We start from the raw sequence: 27,903 nt of genomic DNA, 5'->3' as shown, positions 1-27,903 counted from the left end.
AGATAGCAGTTAATCAGGTTGAACACAGTCCCTGTCCCACATGAGGCTCACATTCTTAATCCCCATTTCACAGATGAGGTAACTGAGATGAGGTATTCAGAGACATTAAGTGACTTGCCCAAGGTCAAATGGCAGACATGTGGAAGAGCTGGTGATTAGTATCGAGGTCCTTCTGACTCCATTTGGTGCAGTTTGCTGTACTACGTACTAAGAAAATCCCAAAGTGGCACATTCCCTTCCCACAGTGAGCTTCTGCTCTAAAGGAAGAGGCAATAAAACCAACAGGAGACCCTCAAGAACTGTGGTCCGTGGTGTCAGAGGGTGGCCAGTTCCCACGTGACAACTGTAAAGGAGCAGTGATGGGAACATGAACCCCGCGGAAACTGTCCAAGTGTGGGGAGCCAGAGGGCAGGGCCTGGGGGCGTGGGCGACTGGGGCCATTGTTGGGTAAGGATTGTCTCTATCTGTTGCCGAATTGTACTTTCCAAGCACTTAGTACAGTGCTCTGCACACAGTAAGCGCTCAATAAATACGATTGAATGAATGAATGAATGGGGCCCAGGCCGAAGGAGCAAACGGCTGTGACTACTTAAAACATTCTGGAAAACGTTTTAAAGCGGGCCAGTCATATTTGGGCTTCTCGATCCTTAAAAAGAAGCCCCACGGACACAAATGAGCCTTAATGAAACTTCCAGCTGGGCTTTGATGGACAAGATGCATTCTTCTGTTTCTCTATCTGTCTGTTCGGTTTCAGAGTCCTGGCAGGACTTGGATATGTGGGAGGCAGAGCGGGAGACGTTCGCAGAGTTTGGGAGAGGCGGAGAGAGATAGAGGGAGGAGTGAGAGACACAGAAGAAGAGAGAGAAGGAAGGAGGAAAAGGGATGGGAAGAAGGAGAGAGAGAGAGAGGAGTGGCCCAGAGAGAAGGGGAAATTCCTCACCAGGAGGATGGGCAAGCAGTTTGAGTTGGGGACTACACACTGGGAGATTTGTGTTGGTTCCTGACTCCCACAGGGTACTGAGTGACTGAGTTCTGCCAGTTCAGAAATGGAAACATCAATATCCAATTCCGTATGGTACTCTCTTTGCCCAAGTGGGAGGAGAAATGAAGAAAAAACGTTTATCAAGTTCTTTGACCTTAACGTGTTATGCCTGTGTATCAAGTACAGTAGTCAAACCCACAGAGTAATCTGTTTTCAACAAAGTCCCCCACCAAAACCAAAGGTGGTTTTGTGATGTTCTATCAGTGTTGCGGAAGGTAACACATACACACCACAAGTAGTCACTGCTTAGGAAAAGAAGGGAGTTGAGGGTCTGATCACAAGAAGAAGAATCGTGGCACTTACTAAATGCTTACTAGAAGCTAAGAGCTGGGGAGATGAGGTCAGACACAGTCTGCCTGTTTGGGTAACCCATTTTACCCCTTTTTTAGCGATGAGGAGGATGAGGCCCAGAGAGGTTAAATGACTTACCCAAGGCCATACAGTAGCTAGTGGCAGAACCGGGACTCGATCCTGGGTCACTTGACTCACAGCCCTGTGCCCTTTCCAGTGCCAGTGGCTTTTCTGCTTTAAGTGGAATTCATCCTTCCAGGTCCATTCCAGCTCTCTGATTCTATCATTCTACTTTTTCTAATAAAATGCTTGATTTATATTCCTAAGCAGCATAAAGAACCCCACCATGGACTCTGCCAAAAAAAGATGAAGTTGTAAATCATAGCACACAAACAGAAACTTACCAGTTACGGAACACTGCGGCTTCCACCATTTATTCTAAAATAGTGAAACACTGAAGCAGGAAACCAAAGGAGTCAAACCAGGCTTTAAAATGTGCCTTACTAAAACTTAAAACAATCTTAAGGGACACACAAACACCAAACACAGAACATGTAAGGAAATGAATGCAGGAGACATTAGCTGCCGCAAGATAAATGTCAATTAACTTGCATCATCCTGTGTCTACTGCTTAGAACAGTGCTTGGCACATATTAAGCACTTAACACCTATCATAAGTATTACCTTCCTCCAACAGACATTTTTTCCTTTTTCCAAGATGCTCTCAGTGGGTTCACACACAAAGACCACAAAAGAAAACAATCTTATGGGACACAAACCCCAAAAACAGAGCGTGTAAGCAAATGAATGCAGGACACTTTAGTTGCCGCAAAATAAATGTCAATTAACTTGCATCTTCCTGTGTCTAGTGCTTAGAACAGTGCTTGGCACATAGTAAGTGCTTAACATCTATCATAAGTATTACCTTCCCCCCATAGGCATTTTTGCCTTTTTCCAAGATGCTCTCAGTGGGTTCACATACAAAGACCACAGAAGGAAGCAAAGTCTAGAGCAATTACAGTGTAAGATTCACTGTATGGACAGAACTGCAGTGAGAGTCTAGCAAGTGAAATGAACTTCTGAAATGGTCCTTGCAGATAAAAAAAAAAATGCTGTCACTAGCCTGCAGTGTGACTTTGGGCCAGTCACTTAACTTCTCTGTTCCTCAGATGTCTCCCTCCAACTTATACTGAAGGATAGGGATTGTGTCCAACCTGAGGCTTAGCACAATACCACAATTATTATTATTATTTTTTCCTCATCAGGGAAAAAGATACCTGTTCTCTCTCCTCTTTAGATGTGAGTCCCATAGGGGACAGAGATGGTGTGCAATCTGATTATATCCACAACGGCATTTACCATGGGGCTTGGCACATAATTAAGTGCATAATAAATACCATTATAATTATTATTATTGTTAATGATGTCACCAAGCCTCTCTCTGTAATATTATTCTGTTTCTTTACTAGCCTTACTTTGAAGTGTTTCACTGGCCAATGACCTTGGGGAAATATGCATTATAAAAATGTGTAAATACATTACTTGAATTACCAACTGAAAAGACACAAAAATTGTTCTCCTGCCGGAGAAGACCATACAGAGTAAACAAGTTGAACTGTCACTGGCAGTGGCTTGTGAGACCAACTGCGGAAGGAAGGTGTCTTCACAGAAGCCCTTCAGGATATGTCACACAGGGCTTCCCAAGGGCAACATGCATAGTACTTCCACTCCTTTTTGATTTTATATAGAACTTATTGATAAAATGGACTACAGTGCAAGAATTGGCACTTAGTTTTTAATTTTCATTCATTCACTCATTCAATCGTATTTATTGAGTGCTTACTGTGTGCAGAGCACTGTACTAAGCGCTTGGGAAGTACAAGTTGGCAACATATAGAGACAGTCCCTACCCAACAACGGTCTCAGAGTCTAGAAGGGGGAGACAGACAACAAAACATATTAACAAAATAAAATAAATAGAATAGTAAATATGTACAAATGAAATAGAGTAATAAATCTGTACAAACATATATACAGGTGCTGTGGGGAGGGGAAGGAGGTAGGGTTGGGGGGATGGAGGGGGGAGAGGAAAGAGGGGGCTCAGTCTGGGAAGGCCTCCTGGAGGAGGTGAGCTCTCAGTAGGGCTTTGAAGGGAGGAAGAGACCTTGGCAGATGTGCGGAGGGAGGAAATTCCAGGCCAGGGAAAGGACGTGGGCTGGGGGTCGACGGCGGGACAGGCGGGAACGAGACACAGTGAGGAGGTTGGCGACAGAGGAGAGGAAGGTGCGGGCTGGGCTGGAGAAGGAGAGAAGGGAGGTGAGGTAGGAGGGGGCGAGGTGATGGACAGCCTTGAAGCTGAGAGTGAGGAGTTTTTGCCTTATGCATAGGTTGATTGGTAGCTACTGGAGATTTTTGAGGAGGGGAGTAACATGCCCAAAGCGTTTCTGCACAAAGATGATCTGGGGAGCAGCGTGAAGTATAGACGGAAGTGGGGAGAGACAGGAGGATGGGGGATCAGAGAGGAGGCTGATGCAGTAATCCAGTCGGGATAGGATGAGAGACTGAATGAGCAGGGTAGCGGTTTGGATGGAGAGGAAAGGGTGGATCTTGGCGATGTTGCGGAGGTGAGACCAGCAGTTTTTGGTGACAGATTGGATGTGAGGGATGAACGAGAGAGCAGAGTCCAGGATGACACCAAGGTTGCGGGCTTGTGAGATGGGAAGGATGGTAGTGCCATCTACAGTGATGAGAAAGTCAGGGAGAGGGCAGGGTTTGGGAGGGAAGATAAGGAGTTTGGTCTTGGACATATGGAGTTGGTATTTGTTAAGCACTTACTGTGTGTCACTAATGCAATGCCCAACAGCTATTTCACTGTTTATCTCTTTAGCAGCATGGCACAGTGGATAAAGCAGGCCTGGCAGTCCAAAGGTCATGGGTTCTAATCTCAGCTCTGCCACTTGTATGCTGTGTGATTCTGGGCAAGTCACTTGGCTTCTCTGTGCCTCAGTTACCTCATCTGTAAAATGGGGATTTAGATTGTGAACCCATGTAGGGCAGGGACTGTGTCCAACCTAACTTACTTGTATCCACCCCAGCGCTTAGTACAGTGCTGGGCACACAGTAAGCACTTAATACCAGAATTATTATTATTAATATTATTATTCAGCTCAGGTACACGATCAAGATATCAGAACTCGGATGTTCTCCTTTCATTCTATGGTCTTGTCTTCGTTTTGGCCTATCGGCAGCACCCTAGTGCCTCTTGTTGCCTGTGACATCCACTGCAGTTGGCCTGCCACGTGGCAGGGAGGCACAAGATTTGCCATGAAGTTTGCAGCAGAGAAAGTAAGAGCAGCAGAGCTGCCATAGAGGAAGCCAAGAGAAAACTTGTGGAGAGGACTCAGGTGCTGCTGAACCACGTGAAAGTAAATCAGAAGATGCTGATGGGAAAGATGGAATCAATTAATCCATCAATTTATTCAGGGCTTACTGTGTGCAGAGCACTAAGCGCTAGGGAGGATACAACACAAGAGCGTTAGTAGACATGTTCCCTGCTCACAACGCGCTTACAGTCTGGAGGGACAGAAGGGGAAGATGGGAGTTGGATACTCTGCTTCAGAAGGTGGGTCTGGTTTGTGCCATACTAGAAACTGTTTGAAACTATAATAATAATAATAATGATGATGATGATGGCATTTTTTAAGCACTTACTATGTGCAAAGCACTGTTCTAAGCGCTGGGGGGGATACAAGGTGATCAGGTTGTCCCACGTGGGGCTCACAGTCTTAAACCCCATTTTACAGAAGAGGGAACTGAGGCTCAGAGATGTTAAGTGACTTGCCCAAGGTCACACAGCAGCCATGTGGCGGAGCTGGGATTAGAACCCACGACCTCTGGCTCCAAAGCCCTTGCTCTTTCCACTGAGTCATGCTGCTTCTCTTATGTAGATCCCTTGTGCCCGTGCAGGTTGGCACATTGGGGTTTGGCGGTTTTATCTAGCAGTGCCATTATTAAAAACAAAACAAACAAACAAAACGACTTCCTGGACCCTAGGAAAAGACTTTTGAGTAGTTCTCTTTGGCCAATCAATTGGAGTGAGAGAAGGCAAATCTTAGTCATTGTTTTGCACAGTCAAGCAAATGGAGAAGCCAACACTGTTCACATGAGAACAATGAGGTATTTCAGATGCTGAAGAAAGAAAAATTAAGAACATACAGCAGTGGAGTTTGACTTCAGGAAAATCCCCCAAAATGAATTTCACGAGAACTCTCACTTTTTCTTCCTGTTTTATTTCTGGTGTGATATATATATTTAGAGAAGCAGCATGGCTCAGTGGAAAGAGCACGGGCTTTGGAGTCCGAGGTCAGGGGTTCAAATCCTGGCTCTGCCAATTGCCAGCTGTGTGACTCTGGGCAAGCCACTTCACTGGGCCTCCATTCCCTCATCTGTAAAATGGGGATGAAGACTATGAGCCCCCCGTGGGACAACCTGATCACCTTGTAACCTCCCCAGCGCTTAGAACAGTGCTTTACACACAGTAAGCGCTTAATAAATGCTATTATTATTATTGTTCACTTCATTCAATTGTATTATTGAGTGCTTACTGTGTGCAGAGCACTGTACTAAGTGCTTGGGAAGTACAAGTCGGCAACATATAGAGACGGTCCCTACCCAACAACGGGCTCACAGTTTAGAAGGGGAAGACAGACAATGAAGCAAAAGATGTAGAGAGGTGTCAAAATCGTCAGAACAAATAGAATTAAAGCTATATGCATATCATGAACAAAATAAATAGAATAGTAAATATGTACAAGTAAAATAAATAGAGTAATAAATCTGTACAAATATATATATATAAGTGCTGTGGGGAGGGGAAGGAGGTAGGGCTGGGGGGGATGGGGAGGAGGAGAGGAAAAAGGGGGCTCAGTCTGGGAAGGCCTCCTGGAGGGGGTGAGCTCTCAGTAGGGCTTTGAAGGGAGGAAGAGAGCTAGTTTGGGGGATGTGTGGAGGGAGGGCATTCCAGGCCAGGGGAAGGACGTGGGCTGGGGGTCAACGGCGGGACAGGTGAGAACTAGGTACAGTGAGGAGGTTAGCAGCAGTGGAGTGGAGGGTGCAGGCTGGGCTGGAGGAGAGAAAGGAGGTGAGGGCTTCAAGGCTGTCCATCACCTCGCCCCCTCCTACCTCACCTCCCTTCTCTCCTTCTACTGCCCAGCCCGCAACCTCCGCTCCTCCACCGCTAATCTCCTCACTGTACCTCGTTCTCGCCTGTCCCGCCGTCGACCCCCGGCCCACATCATCCCCCGGGCCTGGAATGCCCTCCCTCTGCCCCTCCACCAAGCTAGCTCTCTTCCTCCCTTCAAGGCCCTGCTGAGAGCTCACCTCCTCCAGGAGGCCTTCCCAGACTGAGCCCCTTCCTTCCTCTCCCCCTCGTCCCCCTCTCCATCCCCCCATCTTACCTCCTTCCCTTCCCCACAGCACCTGTATATATGTATATATGGTTGTACATATTTATTACTCTATTTATTTATTTATTTATTTTACTTGTACATTTCTATCCTATTTATTTTATTTTGTTGGTATGTTTGGTTCTGTTCTCTGTCTCCCCCTTTTAGACTGTGAGCCCACTGTTGGATAGGGACTGTCTCTATGTGTTGCCAATTTGTACTTCCCAAGCGCTTAGTACAGTGCTCTGCACATAGTAAGCGCTCAATAAATACGATTGATTGATTGATTGATTGATTGAGGGGGAGAGGTGATAGACAGCCTTGAAGCTGAGAGTGGAGAGGTAAGAACATGTATACAGAGAGATCTATCAGAGGGCATTTGTTGCAAAGTGAGTCATTAAGATACATTCCGATCCTGTGCTCCCAACATTCCCATCCTGCCAAGATTTGGAGTGCGGAGGAAGGTGTACAGTCCCCCGCTTGACTGACTGGCTGAACTGAATGAATACTATGCAGGTCAGCTCGGGCAGAGAAGCGTGAGAGATAGTATTGCTTAGTGGAAAGAAGATGGGACGAATCACTCAATCAATGGCATTTACTGTGTATTTAATGTGTGCAGAGCACTGTATTAAGTGCGTGGGAGAATACGATAGAGTTTGGTAGGCATGTTGACCTTGGATTCTAATTCTAAGTCTCCCACTGGCCCACCATGTGGCCTTGGAAGGTCATTTAACCACTCTCGTGATTTGGTTTCTTCACCTGTAAAAATAGGGATAAAATACCCGCAAAATGGGGATAAAATACCTGTTCTCCCTACGTTTCATGCTGTGAGATCCCCTGTGGGACTTTATCTTTTATATCCCCCACTGTTTAACACAGTGCTTGTCACACAGAAACAAGATGAGAGAGACTCTTAGGACTCAGAACAGGCTTAATTCTGGGCTACCTGGCATTTTCCTTGAATTTCCCAGGACAGCATTCCCAATAAAATCGTCAACTATTCGACCTTAACTGTGACACATGGTCACATAATAACAACAATAATAATACTAAAAACAGTACTCATTAAGTGGTTATTATGGGTCCCAAACTATGCTAAGTGCTGGGGTAGATACAGGATAATCAAATCACACAGGGTCCTCATCCCACACAGACCTCACAGTATAAGAGGGAGGGCGAACATATGTCTCGATTCCCATTATTCAGATGAGGAAACTGAGGTTCAGAGATGGTAAGCGACCTGCCCAAAGTCACACAGCAGACGAAAGGCAGACCCAGGACTTGAAGCTGGATCTCCGGACTCCAGTCCAATTCTTTTTCCTTCAGGCCAGGAACATAAAGGCTAGGGCTCAATACTGTAACTGAAACCACTCACGCTTCATTCGCCTCTCTGTAGTTCATTCTGCTGAGCCATTAATTCTGTTTCTCCCCTGCCTCCCTCCACCTTTAAGGGGTTGAGGCACACTGCTGGAGTGGGCTCCTTCCACTGGCTATTTCAGGCTCGTTTCATGAGTTCCTGGGAAATGATCCTTTCCTTTCCACCCTTCATGAATAGTTCATGCACTAGTGGAAACCAGTGACATTTCTTATTCCTGTTAGCTGTTGGAAAGCAACTGCAAAGGAAGTGCACAAGAAACAGTTTGTCCTCTGTTGCTGATTATTTGTACAATGTACATTTCCCAAGAGCTGTTTATCCTCAGAAGGAAGCAGCCAACTTGTAAAGCAAACGGTATCTACCCAAACACCTGCACGGAGCCCCTTTTGGCTGCTAAATGAGAATTCTTGCAGGAGAACGTATTCGAAGGGATATTTGTAAATTTGCTGCTGGACTCCAACCACTTCTGATTCCGGATGGTTTCATTACCAACGCTCCACTTCTCAAAAGCCCCCATGGACCCCGCTCACTGGTGACCGCACACTAAACTAACAGTGGCTTTCGGCTGGAAGCTGCCGTTAAGATTCGCATCCAGCAAAAGTGCAATAGATCTGAGTGGTAAAAACAACATTTAATAACGGGGATGGGTGGGAGCTCTGACTGGCTTCTATCAGCTTCCCGGGAATCCAGCTGTCAAGACCTAAGAGACCAGGAACGATAATGATTTTTAACTAACTAGTGCTGGTAATAGGCTGGCTCCTCTCCGGGTCATTCGGAAAACAGGTTGCACACTTTAGCGAGAGTTTCCATTTGGGGGATTCCGTGTCTTGAAGCTGTCTGGGACGATCTGGAGACCAGATGTTTGGGTCAAGTGTTGATGGGGTATAAGGCTGCTAGAGCAGAATGTTCATCCAGGGCTCCAGAGATGCCTTGTCCCATCCCCCTGGAAGGGTCCCGTTTCAAATTCTTTGTGGAATCCTACCGCTCTCTTCCCTTACTCAAAAGAATCACTGAAGGCCAATGCCATTTTCAGAAAGGCCAGAAAGGAAGATTGGTTAATCACTCGCATTTAACGAGTGCTTACTGTGCTCTTGGGAAGAGTACAATACAACAGAATTGGTAAACGCATTTCCTGCCCACAGCGAGCTTACAGTTGGGAGGACCAGATGACATACTGTCTTCCCACTTTGCAATTTGGGACTTCATCAACTTTTCAGCTTGTCCACCCACTCCCTCTCATCATTCCTCCAAGATGGTATGAAGACCATCTTTCTGGGAAGAGTTCCACGCCTCCTCTCTCCTCAGCCCCCCTCCAACAGTTCCCAATTGCCCTTCCCATTGTAGTTTTCCCCCACAATCTATCAGTGGTATTTACTGAGCATTTACTATGTGTAGAACACCAGTACTAAGCAGCTGGGAAGGTACAACAGAGTTGGTAGACACGTCCCCTGTAAGCTTGTCCCTAGACTATAAGCTTGCTGTGGGCAGGGAATGTATCTACTGTTATACTGTACTCTCCTGAGCGCTTAGTACAGTGCTGTGCACAAAGTGCTCAGTAGATACAACTGACTGACAAGGAGCTTAATGCTTACAGCTGAGCGCTAAGTACAGTGCTCTGCCCAAGTAGTAGAATCTACTTTTATACTTTTTATAATTTAATTTTGTATAATATATATCACATTTACTGAGCATTTATTGTTTGCAGAGCACTGTACTAAGTGCTGGGGAGAGTACAATATAAAAATAAACAGACACACTCCCTGCCCACAACAAACATACAGTCTAGAGGATAAGCTTCCAGTCTAAAAGGAGTTTAAAGAGTGCTACTACTTCCTCTCTTGACTCTCCCTATGCTACTGTGACACACACACAGTTTTGGGGACAGCATTTGGGACTGACAAGCACACAGATCTGCACAAACTGTAGCTGAACTGTGTAGTTGACGGTAACTGCCCCATGGATCACAGTGTGGCGATCAAACCCCCAAGAGGGCTTTGCGATTGAACTCCTAGTCACTTACAGGGGCTGCTGTGACTGAAGGCGCCCCACTGAAGCCAAGCTCTGCGTCCACCCCCTCTTCCCAGAACGGGAATGGGTCCCTCTATGGGATTACCAGCTGGGGACCCAGGGGAGGAAAGACCCTGGGGACTAGTTTGATGGGAGCGGCTATAGGATCAAAGAGCCACCCGCAGCCAAATGAGCATTCAGTCGCCCACCCCTGGCGATAATAATAATAATAATTGTAGTATTTGTTATGTTCTTACTATGTGCCAGGCACTATTCTAAGCGTTGCAATAGTTACAAGCTAATCAGGTTGGACTTAGTCCCTGTCCCACACAGGGCTCACAGTCTTAATCCCCGTTTTACAGATGAGGTAACAGAGCACAGAGAAGTAAAATGACTTGCCTGCGGTCACACAGCAGACAAGTGGAGGAGCCAGGATTAGACCCCAAGTCCTCTGAGTCCCACGCCTGCGCTCTTTCTATTAGGCCACACTGCTTCTCCAGGCATACTCATGCTGGGTATTCGTGTTCCCCCTCGGGGTCCTGCCTTTGTGAAATACAGATCGAGTTCAGGAATATGCACCACATGGTGGAATGATTTGCTGACCTGGAGGGACGCTACGGGGCTGCCACCAAAACCAGGACTGCTATACGTCACCATAGAGGCTATGGGGACTAACCACGCCACCAAATCACTGACCATCAACTGGGGGTAGAGGAGTGTGCTACGTAATTAGGGGAGAATGAGGGAATTAGGACAAATGACCCCTGCCCCCAAGGGGCTTACAATCTGGCAAAGCAACTGGGGCAGAGCACTGTGCCAGGCACTTGGGGGAGGACATCAGAAGTAAGCGGATACTACAGGGCTTTTCACACGGAAAACACTCAATGAATGCCACTGATTGATAAACAGCCCGGTCCCTGCATTCAGAAAACCTACACTGAAGAGTAAGCCGCCCTCACCCTCATCACCAAAATAAAGGAAATCTTTTAGAGATGGCACGATGACTTCAACAGCCCTCTTCGTATCCCTTCCCCCATCAGAGTCAGGGATCTAAGTGGATTGGGGAACCTGCAAACAAATGTCAGTAGGGTCTTTGTTTAAATGGTTAAATACAAGTCTCCACTGCTTTGAGAGCCAAGAAAATGGGGAAAATGCCCGACTTTGATGCCGTAACTGCCGGGAACGCCAAGCAAAGAGGGGAGGGATAGCTTAGCACATCATACACTGCTGGGCTTTCCTTCCGAGAACCAGGCTGGGCACGACAGTGCCAGACTCCGGGGGGACAGGTTCTAGCTAAACCCATACACAGACTGGCTTGGAGAAGACGCATAACAAACAGGTCTTTCCGATGAGCATCTGACTGATATTCAATTTTTTTTAAATAGAGATGAACGGAGGCAACATTTTACTAAACATTCACAGCAGTTCTTCATTTGGAAGACTTTTTTTAGAATGTTCCATTGTAGAAACTTGCAAGAACATTCATGCCGGCAAGAGCACTTGAATAAACAACTGAAAAATGAAACACTTTAGTCAGTATTTTCAACACACTGGAAGGCCCATGATGAAGCCAGACATTCTTTTTTTTTCTTTTCTTTTTTATAATAATTGATAGTTTGAGACAAAGTCATTCCCCTGGCCAAAGCAAATGAAAAACAATGAACCCCAGCTGCTAGAAAATGACAATGTCCCAAACTGAGGTATTAGAGTGTTTTAGGGAGTCCCACCAAAGCTCAAAAAGTTGTTTCTGGTTTTGAATGAGGGTATCATCAATATTTCTGCCCAAATGAAGAAAATTGCTTTTCATTGTGGAGAAACTCAAGCCTTGCATATTTCTACTGGATGAGTGAAACTGTGGAAACAATATATACTTTTTAACATCTTCCATCTAAAGGAAGAAAATTTTCATTTTGGAAACACACAAGCCTTTAACGTTTCTCCTGGACGCACGAAGCCATGCAATACATATATATATATATAACACACCTAAAGTTTAAGAGTTATTCATTCTAGAATGGAAATACTTTTCAAGCTTTGAGGCTCAGAGCCTTGAGTTCCACAGTAAAGTCATTTAAGGCACAATTTCTCCAAAACATCCATTGGCCCAAGTGGGAAGCTTCTGCATCCCCCATTCTGGCTCTATCCAAAAGCAGAATCCTCTAACTAGACTTTTCTATCATTTGTAAACTTGCTGTGGGCAAGGAATGTTCCACCAACTCTGTTGATTGTACTCTCCCAAGCACTTACTTGAGCGTTCTGCGCACAGTACGTATTCAATAAGTACCATTGATTGATTTGGATGTTCTACTGGTGCATAATTAATGGTGCAAGAGACAGAGTGGTGGACCTATCCTTAGAGTGAAACAGTAGAATTTGAATAGGATGGAGCTGTACTGAGTGGTTTTATTGAATTAACCTACACAACTGCTTGAAGTTCACTACCAGAATAGAAAAGCTTTGGAAGCAATAAAAGGACTGGAAAACTCACCAATTCAACTATTACTCAGAGATTTAGTCCAACCAAACCTTTATTGAATATCTTCTCTGTGCTTTAGTCTTTAAGCCTGTTGTGAGCAGGGAACCTATCCACCAACCCTGTTTTTTCTATATTTTCCCAAGTTCTTAGTATAATGCTCAGAGCATAGTGAGTCTATGTCAAGAAAAGGGGAATGCACAATAAGAAACATTCCTATTATCCACTGAAACCCCATTATATTTCAGGAGTTTCTCAGACCGTGAACCTCATTATGGTACTATATGCTGTCCATCATATGAGCCTTCCTTCCCAATTTGGTTCTAACTACTCTAAATAATAATAGTAATAAATGGTATTTGTTAAGCACTCACTGTTTGTCAAGCGCTGTGCTTAGAGCTGGGGTAGATACAAGAAAATCTGGTCAGACACAGTCCCTATCCCACTCAGGGCTCACTGTCTAAGCTCTGGCAGGGACTGCGTACCAGGCTTCTGTTGTATCTCCCCACATGTTTAACACAGCACATTGCACCTAACGGAGCTCACTGCATAAGATTATTACTAGAAAATTCTGCCCCATCATGACACCCATTTGTGGGACTGAGTGTTCCAGGTGGTTGGTTAAAATGAATGATGAGAGAGAGCAGAAAATCATAGTTCACAAGTTAAATGTGTCCTCTGTAGAGATGAGACAAAAAGAAAGAGAGAGAGGGAGAGAGACAGAGCGAGAGAGAGAGAGAGAGGGTGAGTGAGAGAGAGAGAGAGAGAATAGCTCTCTGGATTTTGTATTACTTTAATTATCAAGTACAATCCTTCATCCAAATCCTGTTAAAATTCCTTATATTAAGCCTAGCTGTCCACAAGTTCCCTAGATATTTTCCAGAAAACTTAGATATATGTGTGTGCATGTAGCACGCTCAAACGCGCACACACACACACACACACACACACACACACACACACACACACACAGTTCGCTACATTAAAAAAATTCTGGGCACTGCTTCCTGAAATAGTTCCAGAAACTCTGGTTAATCTTCCACTAATATATTTTAGCCTATGCAATCTGAAGTAGTTTGATTCAGACTTGAGTGCACTTTGGCAGTCATGCGAAAGAGAAATGCTTGGGCCACAAATGGCCTTTCCAACATTGCTTACGGAGGAACCAATGCCATCCTCTGGAATCAACACAGTGACGGAGAGAAGGGAAGCTTCGCAGGTCTCTAGGACTATCCTGGCATAAGTAATAATAATAATAATAATGATGATAATGGTATTTCTTAAGCACTATGTTCCAAGCACTGAATTAAGTGCTGGGGTAGATACAAGATTATCAGGCCTCATATGGGGCTCACAGTCTAAGTAGGAGGGAGAACAGGTATTGAATCCCCATTTTGCAGATGAGGAAACTGAGACCCAGAAGAAGTGAAGTGACTTGCCCAAGGTCACAGAGCAGACAAATAGAGTCAGAATTAGGGACCGTCTCTATAGGTTGCCAACTTGTACTTCCCAAGTGCTTAGTACAGTGCTCTAAACACAGTAAGCGCTCAATAAATACGATTGAATGAATGAATAAATGAACCCAGGTCCTCTGATACCCAGGCCCATGCTATTTCCACTAGGCCACTGTCTTCAAATCTTTACCGCCCCTTTTATGTTTGTTTCTGGGCCAAAGGCTTTATTTAATTTATGTCACTTATATGAGCCTCTATACAAGTTCAAAATGTCAGTAGACATTTGAAATAAATTCTCAAAAGCCTCCAAACTGTACACCGGTCTTACCTGTGATTACCAAACTCAGCCTCTCCCTTTCCCAGGGATTTGGGCTCTTCTGTCTGAACTAGGAAGGCTGAGAAGGGACAGGATTAACGTTGATAAAATTGTGAAGGAGGCGGAGATCACAAACACGGAATTGTTCATCAGATCCCACCACACCAAGACCAGGGGCTTCCTGTTGAAGTTTAAAGATGTGAGGTTGAAAACAATATAACATACTTCTTGCCCCAGAGGGTGGTGGTAGGTGAAAGTCTGGGGCTTGTTAATACAGGAACTGGTGTTGGCCCAACACCGCAGTAGACACAAAAGCGTTTCGATCCATTTGTGGACAGGAGAGCCAGAATTGGTCACTAGTGAAAGTCAGGGACGTAAGATGTTGCAATTTTGACCCGAGTAGTCTGCCATTCCTTCAGACGGCCTACTGCCACTGTTAGAGACAGAATACCAAACTGGGTAGGTTATGGAGGTGGTCCTAATAACTACATTTCTTCTATTCATCTGTTCCTAACCATTTCCAGGTCTCTTTACTTATCCTTTCTACCTTCTCCGCCTTGCATCAGCCCGAGACGACAAATAAGTTTTAACAACACAAATTCTCCCCTAGCATATATTTTCCCCTTGAATTTTTCCACCATCCAAGTTTCCCTGGACCGAAGACGAAAAGGCAGTATGAATAAAGGGGCAGTTTACTTGAAACTCTATGAAATTTTCCAGGAGATCTTTCCCAAACTGACAGAAAGAAGTTGTATATCCTAACCCCAAGCTGTCATTGGCAAAACAGTTTCATCTCCGTGTGTGTGCAGTCAGTGTTTGCTTGCTGATACTTAACAAACTGTGTCCACTGTGTACAGGCTTGCAAGCTTTGTCTATGAAATAAATACAGAATTTAAGCATTTTGAGAAGACAGCCCAGGTTATCAACAGCAGTATCCCTGGGCCAGCCCCATCAATGGTAACTCAAGAAAATGTATTCCAGCTGTCAGCTTTTCTTGGAATTCACCACCCTAATTCCTTTCAGGGCTCAGGACCTTGTTTGGCTTCACTGCCGGTGTGCTGAACATAAATATACTGAAGAAAGGATGCACATTGAATGCCAACCCCAAACTAGCTTTTGACATAGTTGAAAATGTACCTTTACTGGCCCAACCAAGACAGTGATGAGATTGATTTACCACATCCTGCTGGGAAAATGTGTGTTTCCTGAGGCCAGAGCAGAGAAGAGCATTTCTATTCTGCCCTCCAATACCTGCATTTTTCCTTCAAGTGGGATCAGCCCTGGAAGACCTTCTTGGATTTTTTTTTTATGGTCCATAAAGTGCTTACTACATGTCAAGCACTGTCCTAACTGCTGGGGTTGATTAGGCCGAATCTGGTCACAGTCCCAACATAGGGCTCATAGTCTAAATAGCAGGGAGAACAGGTATTGAATCTCCATTTTGCAGCTGAGGGAACTGAGGAACAGAGAAGGGAAGTGACTGGCTCAAGGTCACATAGCAGGCAATTCACAGAGCAGGTATTAGAACCCAGGTCCTCTCGCTCCCAAGCCTGTGCTTTATCCACTAGGCCACGAAGCTCCTGGAGGGCAGGGGTTGTGCCTACAAACATAACTGTTCTATAGTCCAGTGCTCTGACTTTGTGCAACAACTTTCTGTCAGGGGTCAGAGGTGGAGGGGGTAGCAGCCCACTCTTTCTGCCTGTAAGTCGAAGAAGAGCTTTTCTTGAACCTTACTACAATCCAATCCACACACTTCGCTCCTCTAATGCTAGCCTTCTCACTGAACCTTGATCTCATCAGAGCTTAGAACGGTGTTTGGCACACAGTAAGCGCTTAACTAATACCATAATTGTTATTATTATCTATCTCATTACCAACCTCTCACCCACATCCTGCCTCTGGCCTGAAATGCCCTCCCTCCTCAAATCTAAGAGACAATTACTCTCCCCCACTTCAAAGTCTTGTTGAAGACACATCTCCTCCAAGACACTTTCCCTACGCCCTCCTTTCCTCTTCTCCCATTCCCATTAGCGTCACTCTGACCTATTTATTTATTTATTTTACTTGTACATATCTATTCTATTTATTTTATTTTGTTAATATGTTTTGTTTTGTTCTCTGTCTCCCCCTTCTAGACTGTGAGCCCACTGTTGGGTAGGGACCGTCTCTATATGTTGCCAACTTGTACTTCCCAAGCGCTTAGTACAATGCTCTGCACACAGTAAGCACTCAATAAATACGATTGATTGATTGACCTGTTCCTTTTATTCAATCCCCATCCCAGCTCCAAAGCACTTATGTATATACCTATACTTTATTTGTATTAATGTCTGCCTCCCCCTCTGGACTGTAAGCTTGTTGTGAGGAGGGAATATGCCTGTTACATTATTCTACTGTACTCTCCCAAGCACTTAGTGCAGTGCTCCACACACTGTAAGCGCTCAATAAATACGATTGACTGGCTGACGGAACTCGCCAGCTGCAGCCATGTGCATACCTGGAGTCACACTTGAGCTGGCAGGCTTACCCAGGACCGACGCTATGCAGAAGGACAGACACATGCTGGTGCCAGAGGATACACTGGTTCTAGCTTGTCATCTAGACCCTGGCCACCTCCACTAAGTCTCCCCTTCTTATATATCGGCTCCCTTCAGCCATGACACCCTAGTCTCATCCTTCGTTCCTCCCTAGCCAATCTTCTAGCTGGGCTTCGCTCTTGACTCACCTGCCTTTAGCCTTCCTCCTCACCCAAAATGCCTCAGATCCCAGATTTCCCCATCTTCAAAGCCCTCCTTAAATTCCACCTCCTCCAACAAGCTTTTCCCAAGTAATTCCCAATGCCCTGTGCCATGTCAACCCGATGGCAAACCTCTAGCACTCGCATATTCACTTCTAGCCATCTTCAACCCTTGCCTTTATGTGGGGCTAAGTCGACAGGCAATGATTTAATCTGCTTGCACTATCTGTAAACATTTATTTATCCCTGTTCCCCGTGCTAGAGGTCAAGCTCCTTGTGGACAAGGAACATGCCCCAGACTCCTGTTATAATCAATCAATCAGTGGTATTTATTGGATGCTGATTGTGAGCAGAGCTCTGTACAAATCGTTTGAGCAGTTGTGCTTTTCCAAGCACTTAATGTAGCATATTGCACCCTGTAGGTGTTCAATAAACACCAATTCTACAATTATTACTAATGTGGGTGATCATTCCTATTTTGTAAGTTGTATTAGTAGTTGTATTATTAGTTGTAATGCCATATAGCCTCCTTTTCCCCATCTCCACCACACTTAGGTAAATATACTTATCCTCTACTATTTCCCCTATCCCTAATCTGTTTTAATGTGCGTCTCCCCTTGTAGACTGTCAGCTCCTTGTGGGCAGGGAACATACCTACCGACTCGATTGTATTGTACTCTCCAAGAGCTTAGTACAGTGTACTGCACCCAGTAGGCACTCAGTACCATTGACCGATGTATATAATAATAATAATAATGATAGTATTTGTTAAGCACTTACTACGTGCCGAGCACTGCTGTAAACACTGGGGGAATACAAGGTGATCAGGTTGTCCCACGTGGGGCTCACAATCTTAATCCTCATTTTATAGATGAGGTAACTGAGGCACAGAGAAGTGAAGTGACTTTCCCAAAGTTACACAGCTGACAATTGGCGGAGCTGGGATTTGAACCCATGACCTCTGACTCCAAAGCCCGGGCTCTTTCCCCGGAGCCACGCTGCTTCTCCACTTATACACTTACACACAGACACATGTGTCCAGTGGGTGGAGAGCAGACACATCTCCTTACGATTTCAAACACAGGATGATGCCTTCATAGTGGGTATCAGGGTCCCAAGCTTCTGCCTCCCAATTTGTATATCCAAACATTAAGCTTTAAATATAGTAAGCTATGAAAAAAACCAATTGGCAAAAGCCCAGGTAGTGAAAATAATACACAAATGTCCAGTGCCAAAATGTCCTGAATGAATAAAACCTGAGCCCCCAAATTCCTCTTATGAGAAACAGACCCTGGTGCCTTGTAAATACTATAGCTTCTACTAAATCGTAGAAGACTAGGCTGAGAATCTGTCTGTGAGCAGTCCCTTTCCTTTCTCTCTCTTCTGCACTTGACAACCAGTGGCAGAGGATTTTAAATGTAAATCCGAAGCCAAAAACAATTTTTCCCTCTGAGAGTGTAACCACACTTCACCTAGATGACTTCAGGGTGGTTAAGAATTTCGGGAGAGAGGCTTAAGGCAAGCAAAGGGACCTAATCTCAGGTCACTGGAGGAATGGTGGAGCCAAGAACATCAGTCTATCAATCAATCAATCAATGCTATTTACTGAACCCTTTCTGCTTACAGAGCACTGAACTAAATGTTTGCAAAAGCACAATAGAATAGAGTTGGAAGACACAATCTCTTCTCTCAAGGGGCTTACGGTCTAGTAGGGGAGACAGATACTACAGGCAGGGGAAGTGGCAGAGTGAAAGACCAATCGCCCATTCCTCCAACTGACAAGTTCCCATTACACAGAATTTCACTGCTTCATTTTGATACTTCACCAAGGAAACATCTGAGTCACTAGCATGGAGATAAAATGCAGGAAAGAACAAGGAACTAGCAAGTCTGCATGACTCCAGGTCGATCCTAGGAAAAAGTGATCAGGAATCCTTTGCTAATTCTCCAGCTAAAATTATCTTTGGGATCTCCTTTCCCCTAGCATTCCAACCATGGCTCACCGGTTGGACTCAGCAGAATCATTACTGTCCTGTGCTATTCTGACCTTCAAAGGAACAGGTGATCTCTTCTGTATCTTACTACTCCTTGTCCTAGACTTTAACCATGCAGGTGCTGCTGGCTCCAAGGATTAATTTTGTGATTTTCAACCCTAATAATGATGGTATTTGTTAAGCGCTTACTATGTGCCAAGCACTGTTCTAAGCACTGGGGTAGATACAAGGTAATCAGGTTGTCCCACGCGGGGCTCACAGTCTTAATCTCCATTTTACAGATGAGGTAACTGAGGCACAGAGAAGTTAAGCGACTTGCCCAAAGTCACACAGCTGACAAGTGGTGGACCTGGGATTAGAACCTATGACCTCTGACTCCCAAGACCATGCTTTTTCCACTAAGCCACGCTGCCTTCCAATAATTATGGTATTTGTTAAACACTTACTATGTGCCAGGCACTGTACTAAGTGCAAATTGGGTTAGACACAGTCCCTGTCCGACGTGGGGCTCAAAGTCTCAATCCCCGTTTTACAGATGAGTTAACTGAGACACAGAAAAGGCATGTGCCCAAGGTCACAAAGTAGACAAGTGGTGGAGCTGGGATTAGAACCCATGACCCTGTGATTCCCAGGCTCTATCCACTATGCCATGAGTGTACCAAAGAATCAACCAATTCTTCCCCTGAAAAATTAAACCTAAACCTACTTCTAACCTCACTGTAGTTGGTTCATATGATCTTTCATGTGGACTACTGCAATTCATCACTCCCAGTCATTTCTACAACACCTAACAAGCCCCTAAACAAATGCCTGAACCAAAGAATCATCAATCAGTTCTTCCTCCTGAAACTCAAACCCGAACCTAGTTACAAACATACTGCAGTAGGTTCACTTCATCTTCCGTTTGTGCTACTGCACTTCATCACCTCCAGTCACCCCCTACCAAACCTGCGGCATGGAGGACAAAATACTGTCAAATACTTAGTCACTTTTGGGAAAGTAAGTGGTTCAACTCTAGGACAGATTTTTCACCTTGCAAAATTAAGGAAAATCAATCAATTAATGGTATTTACTGAGTGCTATGTCCAGAGCACTCTACTAAGTGCCCGGGACAGTTCAATGCAACCGAGTTGGCAGACATTCACTCTGTCCACAACAAGCTTACAGTCTAGAAGGGAGAAAATTATAATATATAATTTGAGAAATACACACAAGTGCTATGAGGTTGAGGGTGGAGCAAATATCCAATACCCAAAGGTCACCAATCCAATTGCATGTGTTCACTTTTTGTGTGACTACTATTTAGCAACAATAGCCAAGCAATCCACTTAACTTTTGCTAAGAACAGTGATACTATGAAGCAGACTTTATTTCCCTAATTAAATTATTAGGGTAATATTGTTATTGTGGTATTTGTTAAGTGCTTATAATGAGTCAAGCACTGTTCTAAGTGCTGGAGTAGATAGAAGTTAATCAGGTTGGCACAGTCTCTGTCCCATATGGGGTTCACAGTCTAAGTAGGAAGTAGGAAGATTGAATCCCCACTTTACAGTTGAGGAAACTGAAGCACAGGAGTTAAAGTTCTCATTACACAAAATTTCACTGCTTCATTTTGCTATTCCACCAAGGAAACATCTGAGTCACTGGTATGAAGATCAAATGCAGGAAAGCACCAGAAACTAGCAGTCTACATGGCTCCAAGTCCATCCTAGGAAAAGTGATCAGGAATCCTTTGCTAATTCTTCGACGAAAATTCTCTTAGGATTCTGCTTTCCCCTATTCATTCATTCAGTCACATTTACCGAGCACTTACTGTGTGCAGAGGACTGTACCAGGTGCTTGGGACAGTACAATTTAACAATAAACAGAAACATTCCCTGCCCATAACAAGCTTACAGTCTAGAAGGGGAAACAGATATTAATATAAACAAATAAATTACAGATATATTTTACAGATATGTACATAAGTTTTGCTGGGCAGGAGGAGGGATGAATAAAGCGAGCAAATCAGGGTGATGCAGAAGGGAGTGGAAGACGACGAAAGGGGGGCTTAGTGAGAGAAGGCCTCTGGGAGATGTGCCTTCAATAAGGCTTTGAATGGAAGGAGAGTTATTGTTCTTCGGATTTGAGGAGGAAGGGCACTCCAGGCCAGAGGCAGGACGTGACGTTCCCCCAAATCACAAAGCAGACACGTGGCAGAGGTCGTATTAGAACCCACGTCCTCTGGCTCTTTCCACTAGGCCATTCTGCTTCTCTTATGTGTGTTTACTGAATTATTAATATGACAGTTTAGGCTAGAAATAACTGGGGAATGCCAACCTTCGTGCAATCTCAACAAAGCGATCACATTTGACTAAGCTCTTGGGCTGCAGGTGAGTTTGTCTTAAACTGCATTGTCATCAATTTTTTTCTTTCACTTTTCAGCATGGTTCAATTCACAAGTCTCAGGGGCCCAGTCCCAAACCTGTTTCAAAGTTATCTTCCCATCATATGCACCTTTGGCCTCAGCTGGGTTCATAAACTTGATTCTCCATGAAAAGAAATCAGAGAGAGCTTCAGGAAATGTCCTGGGGCTGTACGGAAAGCACCATGGCCTAGTGGAAAGAGCAGTGGCCTAGGAATCAGAGGACCTGGCTTCCAATCCCACCTCTGCCAATTTCCTGCCATGTGACTGTGGGCAAATAACTTCACTCTGCTTGCCTCTGTTTCCTCGTCTGTAAAATGGGTATTAAACACCTATTTTCCTTCCTACTTAAACTGTGAGCCTCAAGTGGGACAGGGATCATGTCCAATCTGATTATCTTGTATCTATCCCACCACTTAGAACAGTGCCTGACACACGGAAAGTTCATAACAAATACCATGAAAATTATGATGATGATGATGATGATTATTCAAGGCATGGCCATGGAGATTTAACCAGCCATGATCCTTAACCTTTCCTAACCCAGGGTCGATAATAACAATACAGTCACCTTTGACCACTTGTTGGAAGTGAGTTTGCAACGCCAACTACCACTTTCACTCTTGGGTTCACGGCTGGGAGTCAGAGACAGCAAGGACAGGGGACGCTCTTACCTGCAAACTGTTGAAAATGACGAAGAGGACGAGCATCCAGAGGTGCCTGTACGCCAGGTGCAGTCCGCCCCACAGCCAGGTGACGGAAATCAGAGCAAAGAGGTATAAGATCAGCGGGACTTCTACAAATCAAAGCAAAGAGGTAGAAAGCAATCAGCGGGATGTCGTAAATCCGAAAGGGGACATGACAGTATGCACACATTCCCTTTTGGGTGTCGTTCTTGTAAGTCCAAGTCCGATTCTCTTGCTTAAAAAAGGCTCCCTCTACTTTAATTCCCCAACCCGGTGATGAGGTGACCTTAACATCCTAAGGGTGCGCACGGGATGCGGGGAGGCCTGGATTTGCTCCTCTCCTGGACTTCCCTCTGCTGGGCACATCACCTAACAGCAGAACTGCTAATGGCCACTTCAAAGCCAGTTGGTGCTCCCGCCCTTCATTCAGTCCTATTTATTGAGCGCTTACTGTGTGCCAAACACTGTACCAAATGCTTGGGAGAGTACAATATAACAATAAACAGACACATTCCCTGCCCACAAAGAGCCATCCAAATGGACAGAGAGGGAGATCCACCACCAGGACAACGTCATCCACACCAACGCTTCCCTGTGGGGGCTCCCCAAGAGTTGGTCTTGGTGGGGGGGTCTTTGCTCCCACCTCGGGAACCAGCTGAAGAGCCTCCCAAGAGTCGGGGGAGAAATGGGGGGAAGCAGCCATCACTCTACACCAGTGGGGGGAAAACCACTTCCAGAAGGGAGAGAGAAATGCTGACTGACATGGGGTATGTTAGGGATGCAGCTAGCATGCAGCTCCCAGCCAAAGTTGAAAACAAAGCTGATTCATTGCTATTCAGGCAGAATAGCTAAATCAAGCCTCCAAAGTCCTCTCCCCGCCGCAGACAGGCATCCAAAGACTTTTAAGTACCCTTCCTTTCAACTGGTTTTGTCCACATCCCTCAGACCCGAGACGTTATTCCTTTTTGGTTTTCAGGTGGATGGGATGGGGGCAGGTGGTGGGGGTGGGGGGTGAAACTTGGCTAGAAGGAGGATTAAAGGGGCCATGTGATAAGGTTATGTAAGACACAGGAAAGGAAGCAGACTTTGGCACTAAAAACAAAAAACAAGCTAAAAAAAACCCAAAACACACAAAATCTTCTTCCATGCACTCAAGTGACTGCCCAGTGGACTCTGCTATTGACAGCTCAGATGGCCGAACCACAAAGTCCATGTTTGCCAGGCTCCGTCCGTTCCAAGCTGAACCTCAACTGCCCCAAGGAGTGCTGTCCCCCTCATCCCGGCCTCAACCCGACTCCAGAACATCCGCCGAATGGGACCCAGCGGGATCCAAAGGAACCCAGCAGGGCAGGGAGTGCTTCAGGCCTGGTTCGGAAGAGGACGCTGGTTCCGGGGCTCCATGTGCTGAGAATGAGCAAATTTCCCTCCACTCAGGGTAAACAAGAGCACAATCATCAAAGTCAAAAAAGAGGCAAGGCTATAGGAGCCTTCAAACCCAACCGCCTTGCAGAAAAGTAGGAGAGAAGGGTTTGAGTTTTTGATCAGAACGCTTTTCTGCTGAGGTGATCATATGTTAATGTTACCTGATGATTTGGTTCATATGCCCCTTTTAACTCCCAGCACAATGCCCAGAGGGGAGTTTAACTATTAAACCCATGCCCAGATGAATTGGCCAAATTAGCCCACAGTTTGTGCATACAAACTTGGAACCTGCAGGCTCTGTGTCCACTATGCAAGCACAAAATTCTATTTATGGAATCTGTACCAAGTACAGAGGCCGGGCCGATTTTGTGTGCACAACAGAAGCAGCTATCTTGGAAAATTTGGCCGCTCCCTCAGTAGCCTAGAGCAAAGTACAATGCAGGCAGGTGTGTGTCGGCAGAGCCAGAGTTGGGGAGGCCTTCCTCTTGGCATAATGAGCTTCTTGCTGATGCCTGGGGGTAATTCTGGTCTCTACAGAGTGAGGGGGCAGATCTGTCCTTTGGCCCTGAATCTCTCTATGAACTCACCTTCCCTTCTGTGTCTGGACCCCTGAAGCACTTGTGTACATCTCCTTATACTCTGCCGCTTGGGCATTTATTTTAACATCTGTCTCTCCTATTAAATGGTAAGCTCCTAAGGACAGGGACTGTGTTTACCAACTCTGTTGTACTTTCCAGAAGCCTTAGAACAGTGCTTGGCAAATAGGAAGTGCTCAATAAAGCACACCAGAGGCTCCATACATGAAGAGCCTACAATCCTAAATCACAGTGACACTTCTAGTCCACCTAAAGGGGAAAGAATATTACCAAGCAATCACTGACTTGGAAATTCTTGGCACTTTTTTCATACTCTAGACAAATATGATTCTTTTTGAATCTGAACAACAGCAACAAATGAAATTGCTACGTGGTATATTTGCATTCAATTATATTTGTTGAGCACTTACTGTGTGCAGAGCACTGAAGAGTACAACAATAAAAAGACACATTCCCATTTTGAAAAACCAGAAATAATGAACTCCTTTCTGGTAGAAACAGCATCACATTTTTCAAAGCTGATGCTGTACATTTAATAAACAACTGGTTTGTCAATTTTTGATTCAGTGAAAAATTAAATGCTTGGAATCTAGGTTACTCGCTCACTTATTTCACGGTAAAACTGGTCATGCCATTTAAAATAAGACTGCATATCAAACCAGGATTACCATAATTAAGTTGGCTTGAAAATACAACAGATATTTTAAGGTAAATAATGTACACATGGCCTAAGATGCCAATTTAAAAATGAGGTAATTTCTATCATTCACAACACAGTAAGCTCTCAATAAATATGACAATGAATAAATTAGTAACTGTTTTTCTCTTGGAGGGAGAAAATAAAATGATGATGAAATTAAGCAAAGCAAATATAGTATTTTACTTTCCCAAGCACTTAGTACAGTGCTCCATGCATAGTAAGTTCTCAATAAATACCCCTTATTAATTTATATAATTAATAAATTATAATTTGTTATAATGCTGAGATCATCCAGAAAAAGAAAAAAAAATACTAGGTTAAAAGAGAATCAGAGAAAACAATGAATTGCCTTTAACAACCTCTTGAGAATAAAATGTGAGAATAATCACGTTAAAAGAGAAAAAAACTAATTGAATTGTTACGTAGCAGTTTTTAAATAACATCAACAGTGCCATCGTGGTTGGGAAATGGTAGTTGGAACCAATGATGGCATCTGTCCATTTTTAGGGGAAAATATAATCATAATGATGCTAATAGCAAGCCTTGCATTTAGGCCATAGTTACCTATAATACTAAAGGAACCTAGTGCATACTTTGTATTTATTTTCTTAGTAAGAGTAGGCTTGGTTCTATTCACATGTTTGTTCTCTTGTAAAGAGTTATGGTTCCACTGCTGAGATTGTAACCTGTTTCTCAGGCTGACACTCAGTCTTTTAGAGTTGTTTGATTGATTGATGGGTTGTAATGATTAGTGCTGTTGACTGAGCCCTTACTGTGTGCAGAGAACTGTTCTAAGCATTTGTGAGAGTACAATCCAATAAAGCTGTTAAAGGTTATCTCTGCCCACAAGGAGCTTAAAGTCTAGAGATAAGAAAATAAATTAGATAGGGGAAATGGTAGAGCACTAATAATACTAGGGTGAGTATTAAAGTCCTTAAGGATTATTACAGTCAAGTGCATAGGTGCCACAGTAGGCAACCAGGGGAAATGAGGGCTTAGTCATTCACTCTGGTGTCAACTTGGGTTTTCGACAACTCAGTGTAAAACAAATGTTTTATAGCCTGCCCGAGAAATACAGAAAAGATATTGTTGTCCTCAATTTTAGGTTCATCAGGACTGTGGCAGAGAGAGTGCACTTCTCTGCTGTTTCTTAGTGGAAAATAAGTACTGTGTTTCAAGCCTAGCATGCTTTCTTTAGAGCACGTTAAGTCTCTAATGAGTTCATGAACAAACAGGATTCCGCCTCCTCCCTTTCTATTCATTGAATAAACCTCAGATCTAAAATGAAAACCAGCTCATGCATTTCATACAACCCCCAAATGGGCATCAGGGTATGGTGTGGGTGGAACCCAGAAGAAGAATCCAGCTAGTGTAGCAGTTATGGAGGGTAAGTGGGGCTTGGGCCTACTAACCATGAAACTCGCAACCAGGAAGTATCGCCTTTTTCCAATACATCTTCTTGTTTTTGAAACCCTTTCCGGACTCTTTAATCCTGTTCATGCTCCCGAATGACTCAGTCTCGGAGATGCATGTGGGATAGGGACTGTGTCCAACCTGATTATCTTTTCTGTACTCTAGTGCTTAGTACATGGCAAGCATTTAACAAATACCACTATCATTATTACTACTATTATTGTTATGAAGTTTTCCCCTTCATCACTTCATTCTCATGACCAAGGCACAGAGAACCCTCAGACTATGAGAACATTGTTGTCTTGTCTCTCTAGAGGGAAGACTTTTCCATCCAGTAGTAGGCAAGCCTTGGACATTTTGGAAGTTTTGTCAGTCAAAAGAATGGAGCAAGGAAGTTTTTTCCAGGGTGCCAAAGATATCAAAGTTCTAAGACCTGTGGACATTTGGGAGGGAGAAGGAGGAGGGAGAAGGAGGAGGAAGGGGAGGAGAGGGGAAGAGGGGAGGATGGGAGGGAGGAGGTGGCGGGGAGAGGAGTAGAAGAAGAGGGAGGAGGAGGAGGAAGAAGAGAAGGAGGATGATTGTAGTATTTGTAGGTGTTTACTATGAGCCTAACACTGTACTAAGTGGTGGGGTAGATGCAAGATAATCAGGTCTCAGTTGGGGGCTCACTTGTATCTAAAAGAATAATAAGTGCATACAGGGGTGTATACAGGACAAAACGAGCTAAAGGATGTGAAGGTGTTTGGGAGAAAGAACAGAACTATCAAAATAAAATATTGTTATAGTTTCAGTCTTTCAAAATGGGGAAGCTGGGACCGACCAAAAGCTAGAGGTGAAGCCTTGGCTTGGCCTTGAAATCAATCAATCAACAGATCAACGGTATTTATTGAGTGCTTACTATGTGCAGGACATGATTCTAAGTGCTTGGAAGGGTGCGATACAACTGAATCAGCAGACACATTTCCCGCCCATTATGAGTTTATAGTCTAGAGACTGTACAAGTCTAGAAACGACTCCACCTTTCCATTTACAAGCAATAGTGGCATGAGTATGGAGTATATTGAGCTCAGACAAACACATAGATCTCACACTAACCGCTACCCAGAGGAATTCCGACTGCAGGTAAGGCCTTTGTCAGACATCATTAATGGTGTTTACTAAGCACTTGGAAGAGTGCAATACAACAGAGTTCGTAGACCCGCTCCCTGCCCACAATAGGCTCACAGTCTAGAACAGGAGATAGACCTAATATAAATAATTACAATTTATAATTTATGGATATGTACATAACAATATGCATGTAAGTCCTTCAATGTTAATTGATTAACTGTTAACTGCAGTGACCAAGGAAACCTGGTGCTTTTTTGGGAAAAGATCACATTATATTTTCTTCTGTCCCAGAAACACAGGAGAGTGCATTTCCATCCTATTTAAGACCAAGCCGGCCATTTTAGGGCTCTCAGAAGTATCTTAGCTCCTGTAACAGGTAGGAAGAAAGCTGTCCAAACAGCACTGTTTCTAGAACAAACATGAAGTCATCCAGCTAACA

The 27,903-nt window shown here is 44.4% G+C and overlaps 1 protein-coding gene across 1 annotated transcript in view; it reads right to left on the bottom strand.

Annotated features, from left to right (window-relative positions):
* ADGRV1 (adhesion G protein-coupled receptor V1) overlaps positions 1-27,903 on the bottom strand; it is a 470,004-nt gene that overhangs the window by 32,174 nt on the left and 409,927 nt on the right. Inside the window, exon 87 of the mRNA XM_038765531.1 lies at positions 22,212-22,333. Within this exon, the coding sequence (XP_038621459.1) occupies positions 22,212-22,333 (122 nt within the window). The remainder of the gene's footprint in view (positions 1-22,211; positions 22,334-27,903) is intronic.

Source organism: Tachyglossus aculeatus, chromosome 23 (genome assembly GCF_015852505.1).
Source record: "Tachyglossus aculeatus isolate mTacAcu1 chromosome 23, mTacAcu1.pri, whole genome shotgun sequence".
Taxonomy (NCBI): domain Eukaryota; kingdom Metazoa; phylum Chordata; class Mammalia; order Monotremata; family Tachyglossidae; genus Tachyglossus; species Tachyglossus aculeatus.
Note: the sequence above shows the minus strand (reverse complement) of the source record. Positions and strands in the feature narration are given on the sequence as shown.